At 42.9% G+C, this 25,549-nt stretch overlaps 3 protein-coding genes across 3 annotated transcripts; 2 read left to right on the plus strand and 1 right to left on the minus strand.

Moving 5' to 3' along the window:
• Positions 1-1,482: 1,482 nt before the first annotated feature.
• Positions 1,483-9,495, plus strand: SPARCL1 (SPARC like 1). Its single transcript, XM_042871854.1, has 10 exons — positions 1,483-1,536; positions 1,650-1,703; positions 2,742-3,890; positions 4,468-4,534; positions 5,162-5,280; positions 5,865-5,985; positions 6,893-7,029; positions 8,219-8,367; positions 8,863-9,011; positions 9,218-9,495. Exons 1-10 carry the CDS (start codon positions 1,483-1,485, stop codon positions 9,244-9,246), a joined length of 2,028 nt encoding a protein of 675 aa, XP_042727788.1. The 3' UTR covers positions 9,247-9,495.
• Positions 9,496-10,137: 642 nt separating this feature from the next.
• Positions 10,138-17,222, minus strand: NUDT9 (nudix hydrolase 9). Its single transcript, XM_042871851.1, is given in 9 exon segments — positions 10,138-10,824; positions 11,867-11,951; positions 12,163-12,309; positions 13,037-13,148; positions 13,974-14,060; positions 14,677-14,772; positions 15,742-15,981; positions 16,958-17,201; positions 17,204-17,222. Coding segments are annotated over 9 exon segments (1,206 nt in total). The 3' UTR covers positions 10,138-10,648.
• A 129-nt stretch (positions 17,223-17,351) lies between these two features.
• Positions 17,352-24,343, plus strand: LOC122180287 (estradiol 17-beta-dehydrogenase 11-like). Its single transcript, XM_042871853.1, has 7 exons — positions 17,352-17,612; positions 19,502-19,609; positions 19,982-20,113; positions 20,716-20,822; positions 21,916-22,053; positions 22,255-22,371; positions 23,658-24,343. Exons 1-7 carry the CDS (start codon positions 17,403-17,405, stop codon positions 23,743-23,745), a joined length of 900 nt encoding a protein of 299 aa, XP_042727787.1. The 5' UTR covers positions 17,352-17,402; the 3' UTR covers positions 23,746-24,343.
• The last annotated feature ends 1,206 nt before the right edge of the window (positions 24,344-25,549 follow it).

A 25,549-nucleotide genomic window follows, 5' to 3' on the forward strand; every position in this document is an offset into this window, starting at 1 on the left:
ATGAACTTCAGACTGACTTCAACTACATTTTGCATTATTTGGACAAAGGCAGAGGCAATGGAGCCAGCTTGCAAGCCAGTAATTATAAATTTATAATACATTTATAGCTATCAAACTGCTTTACCAAACAAATACACGTAATGGGGTTTCAGAACTGAGACACTCAGTGCCCAGAGCTGTACTGCTGATTTGAAACAAAGAGAAGGGAAGGCTACGCAACTTCTAGTACTACCATTCAAGTACTTCTTCTCTACCAGGTTTTCAAGAACACAGCATACTGTTACTAGGGCTCTATATCTATATTGTAAACAGATGTAGGCATGGCAACAACCAGATTGGTTGTTTCTTAGCTCACATAAACACGAGCTTCCCTGGAATCCTCCTTTTGAGGTTTTGGTCTTCCCCCCCAACCAAGAACATTTTGAAAACATACACCGAGCCTCATTTGAATTACATTTGAATACAACTGACCCAACTGACTGAACTACTGCCAATGTTTTCATGTCAGAAAGCTTGACCTGTAAAAAGAGACACCATGAACTTCAGATAACAAAGTGACAAGTGTTTCACTTATGTCGATAAAGATACATGGAAAGGAATGAAGATGGAAACGTGAGGTAGAAATTGAAAATAATTTAAAGAGCAGCGAGGACAGAAGAGAATTTCCAGAGATAAAAACAGTCAGTAGAATGCAAACAGGCACAGAAGCAAAGTGAAAATCCCAGTGATTACTCACAACCACAGGGAAAAATATAGGACAAAATAAAAAACAGAATGAAAGCAAAATAGTGAGTAAGATCAAGGAAAAACTGAAACAATGTTTTATTTTTTTGTATTCCTGATGATACAGCTACTGCCATATGAAATTCCAGTGCATATGTACTGCAAAGGTGAGAAAATATGCTAGTGATTTCTGAAAGGTGAAAACAAATTGCCTTTCGCCCACTTGAGAACATTAGCACAGAATAAAGAAACCCCTACACGCTCTTCCAGCCATCTGCCTCATGCTACAGTGCAGCACAGTTGGGTTTGGTGCTTCCTGAGCAGGAAGGCTCTAGAGCTGGTGGATGTAGCACACAGCCTAAGTCTTGTAAATGGGGCAGAACCAAAGTGCCCTCTAGATCATAGAATCAAAGAATATCCTGAGTTGGAAGGAAACCTTAAGAATCACCAAGTCCAGCTCCTGGCTCCACACAGAACCACTCAATATTCAAACCCTATGTCAGAGAGCACTGTTCAAATGCTCCTTGAAATAAATTGATCAAGATCCTTAATTTATATAGGCCTGGGCATTGCATAGAAATGTTGGGTTTTCAGACTGACCTTCAACCTACAGCAGCCGCCACATCGCTTCCATCAATAATTTCTAAACCATGATGCCTACACCCTAACTTTGTTTCATTTCACGTTGCTTGCAGAAAGAAAACCTTCAAATCCTACCACTGAACCATTAGTTACCATCCTGATTAAGATCTGAAAAACATGAAGACTGTAGTGCTCCTGATTTGTCTTCTAGGATCTGCTTTCACCACTCCAGTAAGCACTATCCATGCCATTATTACTATGCACTTGAACTTTCCATTTCCATGAAAACTCTGTTAGCCCAGAATTATTTATAAACAGATTTTTAATATAATTGTTTCTTCTAGACCTATCCCCTGAACTACCAATTTGGGGCCCATGGACAGAAAACTGCAGAGAAGGTACTCTCATTCTTTAAGCAATAAGAGGTGACCTACATTTTTCATATCAACTACATAGAAGCCATTACCACACACACATTAATTAGAAAAATCATACACAGATTCTCAACCACGTAAGAATTTTGGCCACAACTCTACACAGAGCGTTAGAAAGACACAGCTCATCTTAGCAAGCTATACAGTGGCTGACAAACCAGACAGGCAGCTCTGGTGGTAATGAGATAGGTGGCTTCAACAGCACGATGCCATATATGCAGGCTAAGTACAGGGCTCACAGTTTCGCATTCGTGGTCAATCCAAGTGGGAACTGGTCTTTATTGTGTTATTCTGACGAGCACCTGTAGCTCAGGCACAAAGGACTTGGGTTTCAAACCAACAAATATTCCATAAAAACAAAATTAAGAGAATGCTGTATAGAAATAAAATACAAGATGCCTTCCCTTCCAATAACATTTTCAAATAATGAATCACATCTAGCAATGTGCAGCTTTCTAGATGCATATCATGCTAACTCAGATAGTGCTCTATAATGAAAAAGCAGAAAGTAACTGTTCCTCTTAGTTTCCAGCAGAAACTTTGGTGTGAACACCTTTTCAAACAGCTTGCAGCCTACAGTTATACCTCAGAAACAACTCACACAGAAGGCATCTGTATGAAAATAAAACACAGTATCAGTGACAGATGAATAATCAGTTCCAAGTGAAGACACAATATTTCCCAAAGGCACCAGTAGTTGACTATAGCCACGCCACACTGACTAAACCTTTTGTCACTGCACTAAGTATCCTCACAAGTGAGGGAAAAAAAAAAAAAAGAGGATGGAAACTTGCTAAACATGGAAAGGCTACCAGCTGTGAATTTCATGCCCTAACATTTAAAAAAAACAAAACCAAAAAAACAAAACATAAAACAAGAAAATCAGAGTTGTATTTGTTTTTCCAATCAGGCAAAAATCCTGTCAAAAGGACTTCAAATATACTCCAAGATTTATTAGTCTATTTGTTAAATCTTTGGTGGTGCTTTTTTCTCCCCCCACAGACTAAATATACTAATTCTGAAACCTCAGAGGAAGAGAACACGGGGTCTGTAAATAAGGGTGATGTGCTGTCTGGCCACAGTACCATAAAAGCAGAGGTACCAGTACTAGATACACAGAGGGATGAGCCCTGGGCTGCCAGAAGACAAGGACGAAGTGGTGGTGAGCATCAAACAAAAAACAGCCTGAGGAGCATTAACTTCCTTACTCTGCATGGTAATCCAGGCTTGGCTTCTGATAACTGGGAAAGCAACTCTGGCAGCAACAGGGAACAGCTCAGCTCTGAGCACCACCAGCCCAGGAGGCACAAGAAGCACAGCAGCATGGCTGGTCAGCAGGCTCTGAGAGTAGAAAGTCCAGCGGATGCTCTTGGTCTGGTTCGTGAACTCAACACATGGAAGTACAATAAAAACACAGTTGGCCTAGATGAAAACAACAGTGAAAGTGATGAAGTGGAAGCAGGGGAAGAAGAAGATGAAGAATGGGGTGAAGAAACTGATTATAGGGATATGAAGCACAGAGCACATGGGACAAGTCACAGAAGCCAATACAGGAGCTGGCAAAATGAAAACAGCCGGCCATCCGGTGAATTCTTGAGAGATTCCAGACTACCAGTGCATATAACCAAGAGACATAGTGAGAAATTCAGCACAGAGGAGGAAAGTCAGGAAAAACCTTACAAGGAAGGAAAACTTCTCTCAAAGAAAAATCATAATGAGGATCAAGGTGAAAAAAGACAAAGCCAAAAAAGCAAAGAGCACTTTCAAGTAAACGATCAGCACAAACAAGAAGCAGTGATGAAAAGGCAGGATAAGGAGGGCAGCAATGCTGAGGAGGATGATAATGATAGTGGTGATGATGGTGAGGAAGATCTCAGCAATGTCTGGAGGGAAGCAGTCTACGAGGAAGAGGAGAGAATGCAAAGCAATGACCAGGACAGCATCAGTAACAAGCAAAAAGAGGAAGGAACTGCTGGAGATGACAGTGGAGTTTATAGGGAGATGGAAGATTACCAAGGTGACAAAATTAAAGACATTACTCACTCCGAAGATGATCATTACCACTATGAGCCATCTAATTCCAGCAGCAAGAGACAATTGCAAAGAAGTAGCTCTGCTGAGAACATGAATTCAACGGAAAGTGAGGATGAGGTAAATTCTCTTTAAAATGTAACTAGAAGATCAGAAGAGGGAAAAAAACACATATTTAAGTTCCTTGTGATCAAAAGTATGCTTTGGACACAAACAAGTCTAACAATTTAATACTATTTTTGAGGTCTCACTACACATTATTACCCAGTTAGTCATGTGTCACTTCCTGTACAACACTGAAATAGGACCAGAAAGGAAGTGAGCACAGTTTACATCCCATAGAGTGCTCCAGCCCCAAGCAGCTCCCCAGGCACTGCTGAGATGCAGTCTGTGCTCACTGATGCCAAGTAAAGACTGAAGCCATGGTTGTATTAGCCTCAAGGTACCACATGCTGCATGTCACTTATTGCAGACTGTGAGGAGCCCAGGTCTTACTGAACTCCTGACTGATCCAGAGAAGAGAGAACCCTAATGCTCTTAGAGGTCTTATCCCTCTTGCATGTTTCACATAGCAACCTCTTTCTGCAGCAAATATGGATCTGACTCAGTATGCTATATTTGTATCTAAGAAAAAAAAAATTTCCAAGTATTTTTTCCTTCCAAGATTTACCACAGCTTCTGTCTCTGACTTACACAGGTTAAGACCACAGGAGGTTCATATAATGAGGAAAGTGCAAGGAACAGCACTAGGAAGGCTCTCTCGGGTGAGTAAACCCTATGCCAAGCCCACACATCACCACTAACTCACTGTGGCTTGGGAATCTGCTGGCCTGCACTTCTTTTCTGCCTTGGGCAGGGTGCGATTTCACATGACTGAGTTGTGCTGGTGCATCATTCTACACCAGATATGTTCCAGAGAAGAATCCTTTTTGCATGCCCTTGGATTTACTGCAGTTTTCTGAAAAATATATTTAGGTTGTGCATACATTTTTGTGTCAGCACTACAGGCTGGGAATCATTTTCTACTAAAAGCCCTCAGTTTAACAATGCTAGCCTGAATTAAGCTGGGAATGGAATTAAGCAAGAACAGGCGGGACACATTTCAAAAAAGTTGAAAGTAAATATCAGCCCCTAAAGGAGAAATGGCCTTTTCTGATAAATGTTTCCCTGTGTAACTTATACGTGGGAGTGCTAGAAGTTGCTTAGAAAAGTTCACTTAAAAAATTGACTTTTATTCAGTGAAAGATTCAGAAACACTTTAAGCTTGCAAAAAGCACTTGACTTCTTGGTGAGCACTTGTTCCTATTTTACTTTGTGCGTAGCACTTGACAGAAACACTTGTTTTCACCCTATTCTCTCTTATACTTTCTCCTTCTTGACATTATTTCTAGATCTTTGTAGGAACTTCCACTGCAAAAGAGGAAAAGTCTGCCAAGCAGACAAGCAAGGAAAACCCAGCTGTATTTGCCAAGATCCTGCTGCTTGCCCTTCCACGAAAGATTATGAGCGTGTAAGTATTACATTCAGAGCACAGCATGTGGGAAAGCCAGCAACAACACTTACAAGATACCACATTCCCCTGCTAATATTTAGAATAATTCTACCCTAAGAATCACACCAACAGGCTTGGATCATTTCAGTAAATGTCAATTTGAGTAGAGTATCAATACTTACATTAATTGGAATAGTATAAACCTATATAGCCAATGTGACTTGCTTCCATTAGTGTTCCAGGGAACACTGTTTTTTCCTGTCATTAAAAACAATGATTTATCCATTCAAGCTTTCAGAGTGCATAGCAAATACTAGTACATACCTAGTGTTATAATCCAGTAGCATCTCAGACACTGTATTATCACAAAAAAAAAAAAACCAACTCAGAGGTCTTGAAAATTGCATAACTACAGCCACCTAATTCTTAAGCAAGCATATTGCAACTAGAATTTTCAATACATCTGATTACATGCAATCTCTGCAGGTATTCCCACTGCTACGTCATATTGCAGCAACCCTTTTATTGTAAAGCCTCCATTATTGACCAGGTAATTTTTCTGAACATAGAGGGGTGTGCATGTTTATTTTTTGCTCCCATAGGTTTGTGGAACAGACAATAAGACTTACGATGGCACATGCCAACTCTTCGGCACCAAATGTCAACTTGAAGGGACAAAAGTGGGACGCCAGCTGCACCTAGACTATATGGGCGCCTGCAAATGTAAGACCTCTTTTTCCATAAAATCTGTCTACATATGAGGAACCTCAGAATCACCAGTTAAGCATAAGGCATCTTTCTTCTTGTGCTCTCCCACTTCTCTATCAATTATGCACATGACAAAAACAACCTTCTAATTCTGTCACACCACTCACTTTTCCTACAGTTAAAGTTATTAAATGGCTGAACTCTAAAGACATCCCTCCTGTGCTTAAATCTGGCTGTTAACTCTATCTTCTCCTGGCACTGTCCTTTGTGTTAATACAGATGCCAGTGCTTTACCATATGAAGATTTTTTTCACATCTACACAGTATATACATCAACTTCATAGACTGAAACATCGCGTTAAAAAAAATAATCATAAAGCTACCTAGACACCAAATGCAGAACCATAGAATCATCTAGATTGGAAAAGACCTTAAGATCCAACCCTCAACCTTAACTACAAAATCCCATCAACAATCCATGCCCCTCAACGCCACATGCAAACAACTCAAACGCACCCGAAGTCACAATCCAAAAGCTAGAGTTGATTTCTAAGATGATCTTCAGTAGCCACGTACCCTAAGAAGAAAGACTCACTTAGCCAGAATATTCCTTTGCTCCCAAAAACCCTGCTTTCATACAATCAGTGGTCTGAAAATGACTTCAACTGCACTTCACTGCATGATTCTACTTTTATTGTACACAGATAGGTTAAACTTGTGGCCTGCATGACCTGTGATGGATATGCACCAATCAGCAAACTCTAGGTGTATTACTGAACCCACTAGATGCATTCCCAGTTTTATATATTACCAACTACATCAATTTTAAGCTGAAGTTGAAGTCTGTTATTGAGAATCAAGCCTAACTTAGTTCAGAAATGCTTGAACAGGGACTTAACAAAAGCTTTGTGTTTTGGCACAGACATACCCCACTGCACTGATTATGAAGTGGATCAGTTCCCTCTCCGTATGCGAGACTGGCTCAAAAACATCCTTATGCAGTATTATGAACGTGATCAGGATAAATCTGGATTTCTGACTGAAAAGCAAAGAAATAAGGTAAGCGATCCATATACAAACAGGAAGATGCAGTGACATGGTTAGTACAAACCAGCTGAAACAAGTGATTTACAGAATTACAGAACACTTGAAGTTGGAACATACCTCTGGAGATCACCTGGGCCCAACCCTGCTCAAGCAGGGCAACATCCGACAGGTTTCCCTATTTCATATTAGCATTTCTGTTCTGGTTAGGGTTCTGGATATCAAATCACATGCACGAAAGTCAAACTATGAACTGGACAATCTCCATACCATTTACAGCTTCCCAAACACACCTACATGTCCCCTCACAGTAATCTAAGCATAGACACATTTCTGCTATAAATACTCATTTTTGTCAAAGTGAATCTAAGCCAGGTACGTTATTTTTCAGTGTGTACTTCCATGCAAGGGGAAAAAAAAAAAAAATAAATGCACACCTATCTGATAACTGTTCTCTTGAGAAGAAACAACATTGCTTTTGTTGTTCAGTAAGCAATTTGAGACAAACCTTTTGTCTAATCAGTTAATGGGAATAAGGATCCGATTCATGTGGTCGATGCCATTCTCCAGCTCTTCTGTTCTTAGGACATATCTTATGCTTGGCAATCAATATAAATATGTGAAATTGGAATGAACAGTTATGGGTGTCTTCTACAGGTTTTAATACAGTTTCATACATTGTCAATTTACAAATCAAGCTTGCAGCATGATATTCATGGGATAAAATTGACTGATACTCAGCCTGTACAAAATACACAGAACTGTTAAAAACTAAGCCCTGTAACTACAAGAGGGATCATGGCCCACCATGAAAGACTCATACTAACAGCCATGAATTACACAATATCTGATACAGCAAAGCTGAGCAGCTTACCCCAGAACTGAAGGTATGCTAACATCAGAGTCAGTTTTGCCTCCAACTGTCTGAGGCCACTGTCTTGTTTACCTGGGTCTGATGCCTACTGAGTCAGAGGGGGTCAGACTTCCTTTCCAGTCACTATTGAAGTTCACATGGTAACCACCAACACCCACCTGGCAAATCTGAGACAAGCTTTTTCTACACTGTACATTTAAACAATAAAAACTCATTTCCCCAGTAGTATTTCATCAAGCTTGATTTCTTCAAATTGCCTCCCTGGTGGAGAGTTCTCTTCAGGCCATGTCTTGTCCTCAAAGCAAAAATCAACTTCTCTTATGTATCCAGGTCAAAAAAATATACCTGAATGAGAAGCGCCTCGTCTCTGGTGAGCATCCAGTTGAGCTTCTCCTGCATGACTTTGAGAAAAACTACCACATGTACGTGTATCCTGTGCACTGGCAATTTTATCAGCTTGACCAGCACCCCACTGACAGGTAAGAACTCTTTGTATGTTAAATTCTGACTTAGGTCAAGTTAAGGATGTTTTACTTTCCTAAACCACTTGAAGCATCTTCTACATAAAGGACTGGTGTCCCTCAGCTGATACAAGCCAGCACTGATCCTTCAAAACTTACCTCTGAGAATAAGATTCAGACTTCAGGCCTTCAGTCATGCCACTTGATGGTGGGATTTGTGTTTCAAGGGCCTTTATCCCTCACATCCATCACACCTAATAGAATATAGCTAAGCATCTTTGCAAGCTTCTCCTGAAGATTAATGGTAAAATGACAGGACTGGTGAATTGTAAACCAATGACAGTAATAACTCTTCCAGAAAAAAAAAACCTTTTAAAGAACATAGAATAGTTAAAATGTATAGACTTCTATGTCAATATCACTGCTACCACTTTTCAGACACTTAGAGCATCTTCGGTGACATTGATAATTTATCACAGAAGTACACCTCTACCTGTGTTCTCCTCCTTTCAGATCACTGACGCACTCAGAGCTTGCTCCTTTGAGAGCCTCCCTCGTTCCCATGGAACACTGCATAACACGTTTCTTCCAAGAGTGTGATGGAGACCAAGACAAACTTATCACTTTGAAGGAATGGTGCCACTGCTTTGGGATTAAGGAAGGTAAGCCTCAAAGACCGGGAAAGCACACAGTACAAAACATTCCCACTGCTAAGTTCCAGATTTCAAGAAAAATTCTAGGCAGTCAGAACAGCAAGAGGTGCAAGGTTCTGAATTTCTCTGAAATTTCAGTACACCATTTTTAATAACAGCACTACATAAAAACAGCAGTTTGACAAATGCTAATAACACTTCCTTCTCTGTTGCAGAAGACATAAATGAAAGTCTCCTGTTCTGAGCCCGGCTGAGCAGAGTCCCTGTACAGTGCTACAGCTTGTCAAATGTGATGCCCACTCCCGACTGCAATTAACAGCTCTATAATTTTCAGTAATAAGTTGGCATAAGATTCTTGGAGGCAGAATGAGTTACCCTCAGATAACACACGCGCCTAATCGTTGCAAATTCATTAACAGCAGTAGTGTTTAAGAACTCTAAGTAGCTCATACCTGAACAGTGTTTTCTTCTGCATGTACCAATAAACTCTTAGTAGGACTAACGTGAGACTGAGTTGTTCACAAAACCTTTCAGTAGAATTATAGGATGTGAATTTTATAATACACTGAAGAAAACTACTTTGAAATAGGTTTTCTTTTGTTGTCATTTACTGTCAGTGTAGCCTTCTGCATAGAAATATTGAATAAACAAAGTCTACCTAGATTTTTGTTTAGGTTTCTGTTGTGGTCAACTGTCATACTATTATATAATTAAACACACCTACCCCTTGACTAAAAAACACACAGGAAAAACACTAGTAACTCTTCAATAACCAGTATCATTAAGGGCCCACACTTGCCTTTTGACTGGAAAGTACTGCCATCACCTAAAAACACAACCCACATTTTGAAAGTCTGCTTTGAAGGCCACACATTCCAATGATTCTGCTTACAGCACTGCCTCCCCAGCAGCTGTACTTTCACATGCAGTACAAAGAGAAGCTCAATATCTGCCAAAAACCAGTGAAGATGCATCTTCCAACAGCAATATTTTTAGATGGAAGCACTGTAAGACATCCACATGTGAACACCATCCATACCGCAAGCTAGAAAGCAATTAAAGGTGAAAATTAATCACAGATCAGAAAAGTCACTGATAGGACATTGTAAGTGAAACCACTCAGAAGGAAGATCACTCAAATACATAGTTCTTTAATTCATCTTAGTAACTATTCAGGTCATCATCCTACAAACCACAGACTGGTGAGAGATTTACACCCCTGACAAGAAACAAGTGCAAAAATAGAGCTTAAGTGTAGCTCAGAACTACATTAAGAATCCCAGTGATCTCTTGCAGTTCTGCTGATATGAAGATTTGGCTGCAAATAATTAAAGACATGAAGTTAACAGCTCCACGTTCATCTCATTTTTCACTCGTTGAGAAATTCAAAGAAGCCATTTCAAGCCTTCTAAAAACATGTTCTGTCATAGCTAGCTCTGCCTGACCTGTGTACACAAAGCTAATCCCACAGTTGGATGGCTGTACACAGGTGACACAGGTGACAGTCATTATTACACATTACTTGCAGCAACAAAGTCTCTTACACGTGGTATATGCTGTATTTGAGCACTGAGAAGTTCAGCATCATCTCAACTCCAAGGCTGCTGAACACCAGCCTTCACACAGGGGTCCGTTCCTCCTTTATATCACTCAGGGCATCTACAACCAGGTTCCTCACTCCAGTGGGCTCCCCATTTCTCCGTCACAAGCTTAATGAAGTAGCTATGATTTGCATACAGCTTGAGCTTCTCACTGATGTCAACCCATTTCACCATCCCAGCATCATCACCTGCTTCCAGAGGCAAGTTATCCATGGTCTCACCTGTCCACAAAACAAGAGTTAGACACATTCTTGCATCTTCTCTCCCACCTTATCAGTTCCTCCCTTCCACTATTCTATTTCTACTACTTTAGGAACCAAATTCTGAAAGTGACGCATACCTATACAAAATAAGAATAATTAATACTTTATTAAAGCCTCAAAAGTATTTAAAAAACCATTCAGTGGAGATGCAGAGAAGAGCTTCTGAATTACTCTCTATAGTTTCTAACTGGTTTCTGAGTCAAGTCCCAGTACTGCATAAACAAGACAATAAATGATTATTAAAAAAAAATTATGAGAAACAAATATCAAAGGAACAACCTTCATTACTTCTGGGAGTTGATAAATCAAGAACCAACAGCATGCTAAGCTTCAACACTTACCTTTTAACTACCCAAAGCAGCAAAAATGATAGTAAACCAAGCCAATTCATCTCAAGAGGGAAGACATGAGAACTCAGGATTACGGATCAAAGAACAAGAAACATATATATGCCCATTCTATTTGGTTTACAAAAGGAAAACAAAGCACAAAAATTACTCTGGCAGAGTACCCAAGATAAAAGGTGTCAAGAGTAACCAGGATCTCCAAGCAATAAATGCAGTGAAAATCTGCCAGAGGCAATGCTCCTGAAGCACACAGCTGCTGAAGGAGAATAAAAAAAGAGCTGAATGTCCTTCACCATTGAAATTGGAAATTAAACTGACTCAAGTGACCAAAAAGAAACCAGGCCTAGCATTCAGTCTCCACACCAAGGCACATTTTGTGGTTTGGAACTAACACAAAAACACAGAATTTGCCTGAATATGACTTAATTTTCTTAGTTCAGGATAGAGAGAAATCAAAGGGGAACAGCTATTACTTGCTGTGGGTAAACATCACAAAAGACAAGATTCTCACACATACTAGTTTTAGTCCAAGAACTCACACACCACTTTCATGCTCATACATTTCCATTGCACACCTCAGCCTCAAAGACACCACTATTTCAGAAGAGTACCTGCAGTAAAAACCAGCTAAGAACACAAGCAGAGATACCTACCAGTTTCATCGTGGTAATTCACAGCCTCTGTCTCCATCCAAGCATTATCGGTGTTACGAGGGTCATCCACATATCCTCTGTACACCTAATGCAGCAAACAACCAAAAGAAATGTAACAGCATAAAAATGAGGTGGAATCATTACAAAGTGTTTTCCTTAGATTCACCCTTAGAATCTTACATGACAAGAAATTGAGTATCACAGCCTATTTTAGTAACAGCTGCACTTCCTCAGTTCCTCAATAGCTACGGTTTACCTACAGAGCTCAGAGGTTACCACAAAGACACACAGCTTACCACAAAGTGCTCCTGGCTGAACAGTTTCTGGAGTTGCTTTTCCAATTCTGCTTTTTCCTCAGGTGATTTCTGTAAGGAGTTCAAGGCCTCTTCTCCAAATTCCCGCTTCAGAGTAGCGCTGATCTTCTCCCCTGGATCCACCATCCCCTGACAGGCAAAGAAATATCAGTACCCTCATACCTCACTCAGCATAGTATTCTTTGAATGGTGTGTATTACAACCACCGGCACCACACTCTGGATCTGAGAGGAAGTCTGTATTTGTGGATAAAGAACAAGCATATCCATCCAAAATCTGGAGCAGATTAAATTATATCTACGTTAAGCAAAAGACAGTATCAGAATTAAGTATATATATTGCCTTATATTGTGGAAAAGGCAAGAAGCCCACCAAGAGAGGCCTGAGAAAAAAATATTTGTAATACCTTTCTCCATCCCTCTTGTACAATCAACAAATATTAAGATGTTATAATTATAAAATAAACAAGAGAGTTCGGCAAAGCAGATTACGATAACAAAAGAGAATAGACAGAAAGCTTACCAAAACCATGGGCTCACTTACAAAACTCCAGTAGAATGAATCTCCAGAAGAGATCCTTCCCCACTGCCAGTCAGCTCTTAAATAGGTCTAGGAGAGGTGCAGCCAGGCTCCACCCCTTCTGGCAGCACAGGTGAATTGCCTTCACCTGTGCTCCTGTGGCTGACTCATTGCTCACCTCAGCTGATCAATCAGAGGTTCAGGCTGTCACTCAGCAGTTCCCATACACCTCTACAAAATGATGTCACTCTTACAAAGCAGTTTTATCACATACACGTCAGTTATCAGCTCTTCACTTTGCCAAAAGAAATCTTCCACTTCAGAGCTCTGCTCTTACCCCAGGGATGGCCCATTCCCCACAGTCTCTCCTCTTGATAGCTACAAACTGCAAGATGTTTTTGCCAGTAACTGGGTGAGCAATTTTACTGCCACTTCTATCCCTCTTCCACCTGCAGAAAATGACAAAGAAGAAGATTATTTTCTGCTTTTTTGTAGGAGGAAAACATAACAGTGGGGCCTTCACACATTAGTCTATCAGGTAGAGTACAATCTCTGAGCAAAAACAGACAACAGCTGCCTGGGAAGATCTCATCCATGCAGTTTTACTACTAGGTCCAGAACATCTGTATCTACTGAAACTCTCATTATAAAGCTTTCACCTCTAACTTTATTTTTGCCTACTCATGAGATGAGGATAATAATGACTTCTGCTAGAAGAGTAAATTTTGGCTGCAGTACTTCCAAATCATCTACTTAGCACCAACAGAAGGCCACAAGCATCCACTGTACTGTGTCTAGTAAAGGAATTAGAACAACTGTAGCCACTAAAGCAAAAATCTAATTGAAGGGGCAAAATAGAACCAAGATTTGCATTATTTTCACAGAAATAAATGAGTAGATTCAGTAGAGTTCTGATAATGGCAAGAACTAAAATGCAGTAGCGTGTCTTTCATTATAGCTGTACCTTAAAAGCATTGCATTTCCTAGCTTGCAGCTTTGTTATCTACACCATCTCTCCTAAAACCTTTGTGTGTGCCTCCACATGTAGTTACACAGACTCTGGAGGCAGAAACACCAAAGCAAAGCAGGCATTGACAGAACACAGACAAACAAACCAACAACAGATCATCCAAACCTTACGTCCTCCTCTTATACATGAGACCAACCCAGTATTTCCTACAGTGCAAAAACAGGCACACCACTGATTTTGCAACTGAATCACTCACTATTTTTCTGCTGTACTGTACATCACCTTTCAGTCACCCATTCCTTACCTGGTCACAACAGGATCAGCAGCATGGTTTGGTCCCCAGCGCCCCAGCAACCCTCTCCCTGTGAGACCTGTCCTTCCTGCTGGGTTTCTGAAATAAGTGGGACAGAGCACTTAACAGCACTATTTGCCCACACAGAGTTCCAAGTACTCTAAGGAAGTAGCTTTAATGAAGCTTGAATAACAGAAAGGAAAGCAGTGTAAACCCAACATTAGCATTAGCTTTAAAGAATAAAAGAGAACACAGTTTTCTCTGTCATCATTGGATTCATTGAAAGCCAGGCTGGATGTGGCTCTGGGCAGCCTGGTCTAGTGGTTGGTGGCCCTGCCGTGGCAGGGGGGTTGAAACTAGATGATCACTGTGGTCCTTTTCAATCCAGGCCATTCTATGATTCTATGATCATCATCTTGTAACCAACAGCATAAGTAAAGGAGAACAAAATGACTTTGTCATTTCCCCGATCTTCTGCCTCCCTAAGGTCCCCACAACCCACTGCTGGGGCAAGTCCAGACCAACCTTTTCATGCCTCTCTGCACAACTTTCTTCCAGGAACAGTACCCTCACACTGAGGTATCATTCTTTTCTGTCTCTAGGGAAGACTACCCTCAGTTTGTTCTAGCAGGTACCATCTATTAGAACCGATACACATGTTTAAGAGCTCTACAACTAAATCACTGAAACACATAGACAAAGAAAAATCACTCACCGGGGCCTCCCGTTTTCAACCACATACAAGCCATTCCAACTTGTCCTCTCCACTTGACCATCTCTCTCATTAAATTTGGGAGAGAAACTTTTATCACTGTGGGAAAGAGCAATTAGAAGTTATAAAGCCCAAAACATCCCTCTGGTTGAAAGCCAGCCATGCAATCTGTAATTAACACCCAGTTGGCTAACAACCAGCTTTTACCAAAACTTAAAATGCAGGCCCTCCCTTCCCTGTAGGGGGGTATAAGATTTGAGCAATTGCTGATGACGTCTGTTTAAATCTGCAGATAAGCACGATGCTCTAAAGCACTCAACATTTCCTCCTTTTCATTTAGGCAGCATTGCAAAGCTGTTTTTGTTCATATTAGGGAGCATAAGATGTTACCCAGCGATGAAGCCAACAAACGCTTTCCTAATTTAAGTGCAGTGTGCAGATATTTTATTAGCTATGCTTTATCACAGTTGCTATGTGTGATCACTGACTTTCAAAAAGTGTTTAATGCCTACACTCTTCGTGCATCTCTGGAAGTGAAACAGCATGCTGGTAGGGAGGCAGCTCTCTACAGAAGCATATTTATTGCTCTCCAAAGCAATTCCTCTCAAACTGTCACAAGAATCAATTGACTGACTAGATTTTTCCACACAAACAATTCAGGAATCTACATTAAAAACTGAGTCTGCATTTTCAAGTGCTATCAACACCTACTAAAATACTATCTGACAGTAGATTAAGGCATGCATCTAACTAGCTAAGCAGCACAATGTGTTCCTTGGGAGTAGAATGTAGTATTCACAGAACCAGTACAAAGCAATACAGTCACAATGCTATCATCAGGCAATCAGCCTGCCTCACTTTCTGAGTCAGAGCGCACTGCTTCAGGCCTCCAATTCTGCTCAAGTTCTTCTCATCTTGCACACGATTCAAGAACAAACAAGCAAATACACGACGGCAATTTTCTCCCAAGTTCTTAAGGCCACAATGCTATTCTCTCATGTCAAAAATGATTGGAAAAGACAAATCAGCAAGGACACTAGAATTTCTACCTGTCTCTCTTCCACTCACCTGACCTGAGGATCTGCCCACTGAGGTCCAGACAAAATAGACACTGCAGTGTACTCCACAGGTTGGTAGTCTTTCCACTCAGTCAACCAATCCACTTTATCTGCAGGAACATGGGCACGCTCAACATGCGATCTGGGATACGGGGAGGTGAGAGCTTTGTTGTGGTAGAAATTCTTAATGCTATAACTGTCACACATGTTAACAGGATGGAGGTGGGACCAGTGAGCTGCAGAAAAGTTACTGAAAGAAAAAAAATGAGAGTATCACCTTATTCCAAGAATCACAGAATACTTATTCATTAAGTATTAACCATGCTACTAAAGGTCTCATCTGCATATTAGACTGCACCACACAGAACACACTGGAGCTTTCTAGAGAACAGCAATATGTTATCGCTTCTTTCAGGAATCATGCAAACATATACGAGTAGGAAGCTGAGAACTGCAAGTGCCCTTCTGGGCTATGCAGCACTCTGAGCAATTACTGATCATTTGAAAGGATTCGCTGGGAGATGTTTACCATGCAGTGCAGCTTGAAGACCTGCCCAAGCACTTACTCTCCACATGGGCAACGCACCAACAAACAGCTCAGCTTTACAAGAGGCCTGTTCTCACATCCATTGACAGAAAAAGTGAAAGTAAATACAAAATGTCCAAAACACCAGCAGGCTTGGACAGGAGGATCCTCAAAAGCCTCCTTCAACTCCCACAATTCCAAGTAACTCCACATGTTGCTCTGAGCAGTGATACAACACTCAATGTGATGCAGTGCAGAGTAACACACACCTCTCTCTTCTGCTGCCAGGAAGGCAATGACCATCCAAACAACTCACTCACAAGAGAAAACCTCAAGACCACGAGCAATCTTATCCTGACACGGGTTTTCTGGAGCCAAAATTGCAGGCATTACACCACTGACAAGAGCAGTTTAGATTACGGGCTTGATGCGCAGCTCTTTGAAACCCCACACGGATTTATCTCAATACACGAACTGTTGTTTTGTTTTAACCGCTCCAAAAAAGAGACTGCCCCCAAATAAGAGGCTCTAAGCATAGCAAGAGGCCATAACCTACAGAAGCACGGATTTTTGAGAGCTCTTGGTGAAAAGCTTTGGGGCTTTTTGAGATGAGGAACCGCCCAGTCCCAGACAAGCCCATATCCAGCGGCGATGCCGGCAGCGGCCCACTGTCCCTAACACAGCCCCGGTGCCGCCGTACCTGAGGGGCGGGCGGCGGCGCAGCGCGCACCGGGCGGGCGGGGACAGCACAACCGCGACGGACAACACGGCGACAGCCCGAGCGAGGCCGGGGAACGACACCGCACGCAGCACAGTAGCGAAAGCCAACATCCCCTCACGCCACAACCGGCGGTGAGATGCTCGGCCCGGGTCGCCGGAGTGACGCCAGGCCACAACCCCCCTCCCGCAACCCCAACAACCACCACTTGCCGCCGCCAGCACCCCCTTACAAGCTGCCCTCTCATTGGGCGGAGCGCGGCCAATCAGCGCCGCCTTCCGTCCATTGGTGTGCTCCTCTCCGCCGGGCACGCCTCCTCCCTCCCCACAACACTCTCCGATTGGTCACGACGGGCGGTGTGTGCGCCACCTGGTGGCGGTACTGCAAGTTGCCGAAGGAGCGCTCCGGGCTGCCGGGTGGCGCCAGGATGAACCTCGCGCTGGGGCTGCTGGTGTTCCTGGGCACGCTGCTGTACTCCTACGCGGAGGCGCTGGTGAAGCTACTGCTGCCCGCCAAGAGGAAGACCGTCCGCGGGGAGCTGGTGCTGGTGACGGGTGCTGCCCGCGGGCTGGGCAGGGCCACGGCCCGCGAGTTCGCCCGGCGCCAGAGCCGCCTGGTGCTGTGGGACGTCGAGGCGGTAACAAAGGGATGGGGTCGACGGGGAGGTCCTGCCGGCGCGGGGGGAGCGGGGCTCGTGGCCGCAGGTGGCTGCGGGGATCTGGGAACCGTCTCTGTGTGCGGTGAGGGGAGTATCATGTATACAGAGTACAGCTGTCCCGCGGTGGGGATGTTTAGTAGTGTACTTGTGTGCTCACCTCCAGCACAGACTCGGGCATGCATGGCACTGCTCTTGGGATGCAGGAAGGGCTGAAGCCAAGCAGCAAGTCATCCGTCGTGTGTCATCCATCAAATGCATCGCTACGGGTTAGGGGCTGACCTCCTGCAAAGGAGCTCTGCAGAGGTTGGTGGCCAAGAACACCAGCGGTGTACTGGTTGACCAGCAGCTGACCAACTGTTGACCGGTGGTTGGACATTAGCCAGGAATGTGCCCTCATGGCCAAGAAGTGCATTGCAAAGAGCCTGGCCAGCATGTAGAGAGAGGTTCTCTTCCTCCTTTATTCTTCGCTGCTGTGGCCACATGAAATCACAGAATGGCTTAAGTTGGACAGGACCTTAAAGATCATCTAGTTCCAACCCCCTGCCATGGGCAGGGTTGCCAACCACCAGACCAGGCTGTGCAGTATCCAATCCAACCTGGCTTTGAATGTCTGCAAAGATGGGGCATTCACAACCTCTCTGGGCAATCACCACCTTCTGAGTAAAAAATTTCTAACATCTAACCTAAATCTTCCCTTTTTTTACTTTAAAGACATCTAGAACACTGTATCCAGTTTTGAGCTCTCCAGTCCAAGAAAGAAAGGGATCTCCTAGAGGGTCCAGCAGAGGGCCACAAAGATGATTAAGAGCCTGAAGCATTTTCCTTTATGAGGAAAGGCTCAGAGTCCTGAAGCTGTTCATTCTGGAGAAGGCTGAGAGGGGATCTGATAATTGTTTATAAATACCTAAAGTGTGGGAGTCAAGTTGGAGGGGGTGGATTCTTTTTCAGTGGCATGCAACAGTTGAACAAAGGGCAGTGGTAAGAAACTGGAACACAAAAGTTCCATACTAACACAATGAAGAACTTCTTTACTGTGAGGGTGACAGAGCACTGGAACAACTGCCCAAAGGGGTTGTGGTCTCTTTTTCTGGAGATATTCAAGACTCACCTGGACACTTAACCTGTGTGACCTGCTGTAGGGAACCTGCTTTATCACAAGTTTGGACTCCCAGAAGTCCCCGCTAACCCCTATGATCTGTGCTTTTGTTTTCTACCTCCTGTGGGAAGGGAAGAGGTACTGACCTTAGGTTTGTAGCTGCAACACTCACCCATAATTCTGGGAGGAATGCCTGAATACATGTTAGCAAGCAATGAATTAGGTAGCTAAAAGAGGCAGTGGAACCCAGAGCTTTGGACAAGCTAAGAGATGATGGAAGGTCAGAAGGAGCATGGCACCGTTAATCTGTTTTGATGGTAAAAGATGCCCTTGTTATTTCAGTCTAACACAAAACATGGACACCTCGGTCAACAGACTTTCCAGGTTGTACATTGAGTGCCATACCTCCTTTCTCACAGCCAAACCATTACTCCTGCCATATTCTGGGTATACTTGTGGTATCTCCAGGCTGTCACCTGCAGCTGCCCTTTAGTCCTCTGCATGCAATCAGGAGGCTGCCAGCTGTCACCTGGTGCCCACTTCCCACTGTCCAGCTAAATGAGCTTTACCGAGGCAAGGGCATTATTGTCTCTATCTTCCATTTCTAGCAGCAGTCCTGTGCAGGTCCTAAATTTAAAGTCCTCCCTTAAGGTTCCATGGTGCCCAAACAGCAAAGCTCAGGCAACGTACAGTTGCACATGCAACCAAGCAGGCTGTACTGATGCCACTGCACTCACGTCATACATGTATCCTTCTTTCCTTCCTCCCACAGCATGGCCTCAAGGAGACGGCAACAGAGTGTGAGGGGCTGGGAGCCACCGTTCACACCTTTGTGGTGGACTGCAGCAAAAGAGAGGAGATCTACAGCGCTGCCGAGAAGGTAGGGGAGCAGGCACATGTGCCAAGGCTTACCCAAACATGCTTGGGTTTTGAGAAAGGCTGGAAAACAGCACCTGAGGTTCTCCACGCAGATTGTGCCAGCTGTGACTGTGTAGAGCATATTTTCTGTGGGTGATGTGTAGGAGACTATAAATACTGGCAGTAAATAAGGGAAAAAACACCAGATCTAAATCAGCTTTCTGGATACTCCACGGTTCCTACCAGATTGGGAAAGAACATGATTTTCTCCTCTCTGAAAAAAAACAAAAACAAAAAACCAAAGAATTGTAAGAGTTAAATTAATTGTTGCTCACAACCTTGCACTTCTGTGATAATGAATGTCATGGGGCTGCACGTTCCTCTTGTCTAAAAGGTGAAAAAGGATATTGGTGATGTCTCCATCCTGGTGAATAATGCTGGTGTGATTACAGCTGCTGACCTCCTCTCCACCCAGGACCACCAAATTGAGAAAATGTTTGAAATCAACATTCTTGCTCACATTTGGGTAAGGGCTGCTACTGTTTTTATGCCTTCGTGTTTTTGTGAGTGTTGTTAAGGATGGAAATGGCACCTGCTTTATCCTCTGCAGAGCTTCACTCAGCTCTCTGCCAGCAGCCTGCTTGGAGGTGATGCAGCTGGGACATCTCAGAGATGGGCTCTTGGCTCCTTGGCACTCTGGTAGCTTACCCTGGGGACTCAGCTGTCAGTGGGGCCTACAGGGTGGTGGTCACAGGTGTTAAAGAAATTCTACTTGCAGGTGAAAAAAGGAGCGCTTACAGATTGTACTTGCTAGGGAAGAGACACTGGCAGTGTTGCTGCTGACAAGGAAAATCTAGAAAGCAGGCTAGGAGCAACATGAGCATCAGCCTCTGTTGATACTTGACTTTGCTGAAAGGTTCCCTTTGGAAATCAGATTGCACCATCTGAACAGAGAATGGGCATCTGCTTCTCAGGGCCTTGGGTGCTATGTAGCACCTTGCATTAGGGATAGCTTCACTTAATTGCAAGTAATTGGGATCAGTGTTGAAGACATCTAAGAAGGCATTGCTGTTTTCCTCCTCTTCCTCCCCACCCTATTTCTGCCCCTTTTTAAAACACCTTTTCAAGACAACAAGAGCTTTTCTGCCAACAATGATGAAGAACAACCATGGTCACATTGTCACAGTGGCTTCTGCAGCAGGTCAATTTGTAACTTCTTTCATGGTGGCTTACTGGTAAGTGACTTCAAAATCAGCTCTCTTCATTTAATTTTAATTGTGTCTTCTCCACCAGCAAACACGGAGTAAAAGAAATAAACTTCCCACTGAATAAGCTACTTCCAAAGGACAGTGCTAAGGAGAAAAAGCCCACAACATGCACCACATAAGGAGCAATTGAGGTACCCTCTGATTTGCTTATTAGCTCTGACTGATTCAGGTGATCCAATGAAGGACTGACATGTTACAAATCAACTAACGCAATCTTCAATCTTTCTTCTCTCCATAAGTGATCTGGACTTTTGCTTACTAAGAAAGGTATTTTATTCCCTTCTTCTTAGACTGTAGTGCTCTCGTGAGTCACTGTAGTGTTATCAAGTGAACATATAATGAGCAGCTTTTCCTATTTCTAGCAGTTGTAGCAACGACTGCAGTGTATAGAAATACTTCTGCCCCCATGTGGTAAAATGCAGGCTTCGACAGTAAACCTTTCACATGATAGAAGAAACATGTTAATACTTAGTGTTGCAAGTATCAGGTCACTACTGAGAGGTCAATACACTGCCCACTTAAAATAGAAGCATTTATAACTCATGCACAAAGTTACAGAAAAACTGTAACATGGCATATTATCAGACTGCATGTTGTTAGCCTACTATGGTGGTTCCAAACAGAACCATTTTCCCTCAGAATGTTCCTGCACAGGGAGTCACTATTCTTAGCAGGAGAACTCCTGAGCCAGGAGTTTTAATCAGATTTCATTGTTCAGATCCTTAGCATCAAATATGTTCATCTGTTTCTGCTAGCCAAGAATTTTCTAACACCACTCTTAACAAGTAAACACTTTGGATTTATGCACTAACATTGTCAGACTCTTCATTATAAAGGTAACTTTCTGAAAGCCACCCACTTTGCATCCCATAGCGTCTTCCCCAAGCTGCAGTGTGTATTTCAGCACTACAATGTGGCACAACAAAACTTAGAATTAGTCCCTGCCTTCTCACTGTTTCCCTCACTACTCAGTACTGCATGTTCTTACAGCCCCTATCCATTTCTGTCAGGCCAGAAATAACATTCATGCCTTCTGATTTGTGCTTTTTTCCTCCACCAGTTCAAGCAAGTTTGCTGCAGTTGGATTTCATAAAGCCCTAACGGAGGAGCTGTCTTCACTGGGAAAGGATGGAATAAAAACAACGTGTCTCTGTCCAGTTTTTATGAATACTGGATTTGTCAAAAACCCCCGTACTAGGTAATGGTCACAAGTCAGCATTACATATTTGCCCATGCTTTACCTCTGTTATTCAAACGGAGTGTATGTCCCACATAGCAGTTGTCCTTTATTTACCTGACTTTGTGCACACACACGTGAAGCATCCTATTTCATATTCAGCTGCTGCCCATGTTTTATCACTCATATATATCTCATATATATGCATTCTTTTGATTTTAGGCTTGGAAAGATCTTGGAGGTTGATGAAGTTGTGAAGGCACTGATGGAAGGAATAGTGACCAACCAGAAAATGGTTTTTATTCCACCACAGCTGAGCTTTGCTTTACTTTCTGAAATGTAAGTTGCGTGCACACACACACGCATACAAACAAACCACCAAAGAAGGGGAAAAAAGATGCAACATAACTGCAAGAGTGTACAAGCATCACACCTGTTAACATCTGCTTCAAGTTTAAGCCTCACTGTAGGAGGAAGTGTAACTAGCACTGTTAGTAGTCAAATACAACATTTGGCAGCATAGAAATACTCCTGCATGGCAGATTGATACGAGAAGGTTAGTTCAACCTGATTTCATTTATTTTCTACTATCTTCAATGTTTTTCACCACTGCATTGAGTTATTTATGTCATTCCATATTTTACTTCAGGCAGAGAGAGATCAAGGGATCACTTTCCATTCACAAATGGGAATTGCCACAGGGCTCACAAAGAATAGTTTCTCTGGATCAGCAGCCCCAGGCAAGCTCCAGAAATAGCTGAACAACTGCTGCTTTTTATTGTTCATTTCCTGATGTCAACACCACAAGGTATAGGTCATGGAGGCTGAGAATGCTGCTTCTCTCTGCCATGTGAAGTGAAATTTGTCCTCAGACTTCTTAAATATTCATTGTAGCTGCTGCTTTAGTGAGGCTCTGTTTTTATTGGAGCTCTGACTGGAAACCTGGCATTCACATAAGAACAACTACACTGACACTTCAGTTAACTGCTACAGCATCCCTGGAAACACTTCATAATAGCTTGTTAATGAAACTCAACATCAGACAGTTAAGAAACAACTCCTGCATTCCAAGGGATATTTGGACAGCAGAAGTGTGCAAAGCCACAAAGAAGTGGTGGTTACTACTGTCTTAACCCTTAAGATAACTCCATGTTAAGCTAGGAGCAAGCAGACTCAAAGAGACATGGCTCATGCTAAGAAAAAAAAAAATCATAGAAGAGGAAAGTGCACCTCAAGGTCTCTCTTTTACCATCCCATCCTTTCCTCAGACTGCTGCTTTTGAAAGCAGAAAAGCCACTTTATAAGCACAGCTCTCTACTCAGTGTTAAACCTTCCAGGGTTCTGCAAGCAGTGTTGCAGCCAACATCCTTTGCAGTGGATATCTGTCCTTGAAGTGATCATAAAAGGAGGAAGGTGCTGAAGGGACTGTCAAACTAGTCAAAGAGTTATGAAGGCAGTGGGTTTTTAGGAAATACTCCCCAGATTTAAGATCTGGTCTCAGTCTGATGTGAACATGCATTCTGTGCCCAGATGAGCTCCAGTCTCACCTGTGCCGCTGTCTCCAAAACCTGAATTCTTACCCTAGGTTTAATTTCATTGGCTTTTTTTTTTTTTTCATCCTCCAGGTTGATTCCAGAACGTGCCTCGAATGTTCTCAAAAAGCTGACTGATGTTAAGTTTGATGCAATTGTTGGGCATAGAAGCAATCAGTGAAAAAGAAATTGTTTCTCATTTCCCCATGAAATGAGTGAAAGCAGAACAGATGCTGAGTGTAGCACAGCGATTTGGATTCAGAGCAGAATTAAGATGGGTACTTCTTCCAGGCCACCGCTTCCCATCACACCTTAAGGTCCATCCCACACCTGCAGCAGGAACAGATGTGCATAACATGGTGTGTTAGCAGAGCAGAGAGGCAGCTCTAGAAGTCAGAAGGACTGTTCTGGCTGTGCATTCTACGATCTCTGACTCCTAGTGCTGTAGCAAACAGGAAACCCATCAAGCCCTATTTTGGGGTAAGAGCAGCTACCTATATGAATACAGTGGGATTGCCTGAGTGTAAATTAATCTGGTCTTATCACTGAGCAACACTGTCTTGTGTGGGGAGGAGTGCTTCAAGGTGTCCCACTTCATCTTAATGAATCATTTTAAGTTCAAGGAGCCTTGTGCTGCACACTCCATGTTTTGTGCTTTTGTAATGAGTACTTAAAATAATACAGCCTTTTAATCACGTGTTACCTAAGTATGTTGATTGTCCATTATGCATGAGCACCGTCAGTACAACTTATACAGAATAAATGCAGTTCTCCACCCAGAAGTTGTCAAGTAACATATTCTCTGCCTCCCAGACAAACACCTTCCTTTAAAACAGAGCAACCCTGCACGTAGCAGGGGGGTTTAAATTTTGATGATCATTGTGGACCTTTTCAGCCCAGGCCATTCTATGATTCTGTGATTTCCTTACAAATTTCTGGGTGCTCTGTTCTGTTTCATGTGCACCACAAATGTGATTTATTTCATAAGAATGCAGAAAAAAATAGCACTATTTTTCTCCCTATACTAGAAGGCAAATAATTCAACTTAGTGTAAATTATGCTATCTGTTCTAGTATTCAAAAGTCAGGCTCATCTGTTAGAAGTAAAAGCAAGGATATGCTGTGCCTTCATTCATGTACTGGGGTGAGCTGAAGTGGAAGTGCCTCTATGACTGTGTAGAATACAAGTGAAGGCCTCAGCTGGTAAGCCAGATATTCCTGGCTCTGTCTTCTTTTCAGCTGAACAATGCTTTCCTTACAGCATAAGGTTGAAACAGCACTGACTCCGGTTAACATACACGCTTCCCCATACCTGTTCTCCTTCCTGAGAGTTTATCTATTCCAATCCTCTGAAACCTTAAACCCATTCATTGCAGAAGACACTGTAGCACTGCCAGCCCTGGATAATCCTGGGCTTCCCCTTTCCACCCTGCTCTTCCCTGTGCAAGTGCAGAGGAGCAGCAGCAGTGCAGGAATACTCTGCCAGAACCTGGGCCCAGACACAGGTTTGTGTGCCAAACCAATGAGCAGGAATATAAGGGGAACAGCCCCAGATGGGCCCAGCTCTTCCTCACAAGCCAGACATGAGGCAGCCACCTGCAATGACCAGGAGGTTAAGCCTCTGAAGCTCTGCATGAACTACCTGCCTTTGCCCTGAGATACAAGAGAACACCATGCAACGAAACGCTGGTCAAAGACCTCTCCAGGGCACAGATTGTGTTTCTGCCTACTCACAGAACTGACTGTGGCAGGCATTGGCTGGCCAGTGGCCATTTGCAGGAGGCCTGAATACGCTGCCCACATTAAATACACCAAGAAGTGGGTGGCTTCTAAGATAGTCCTTGTTCTGCATACCAATGTTTTTTTAGGCTTCTCAATTCTCTTCCTGGCCACAAGAGACAAGCTTACTCCAAAATCTGGTTGTTACAGGTACTTAACAGAAGCCTATGCCATCAAACCTCATGTAGCAACTTCCAGTAACATCCC

Source organism: Lagopus leucura, unplaced genomic scaffold (genome assembly GCF_019238085.1).
Source record: "Lagopus leucura isolate 7727_CA_CO unplaced genomic scaffold, USGS_WTPT01 Super-Scaffold_100004, whole genome shotgun sequence".
Taxonomy (NCBI): Eukaryota; Metazoa; Chordata; class Aves; order Galliformes; family Phasianidae; genus Lagopus; species Lagopus leucura.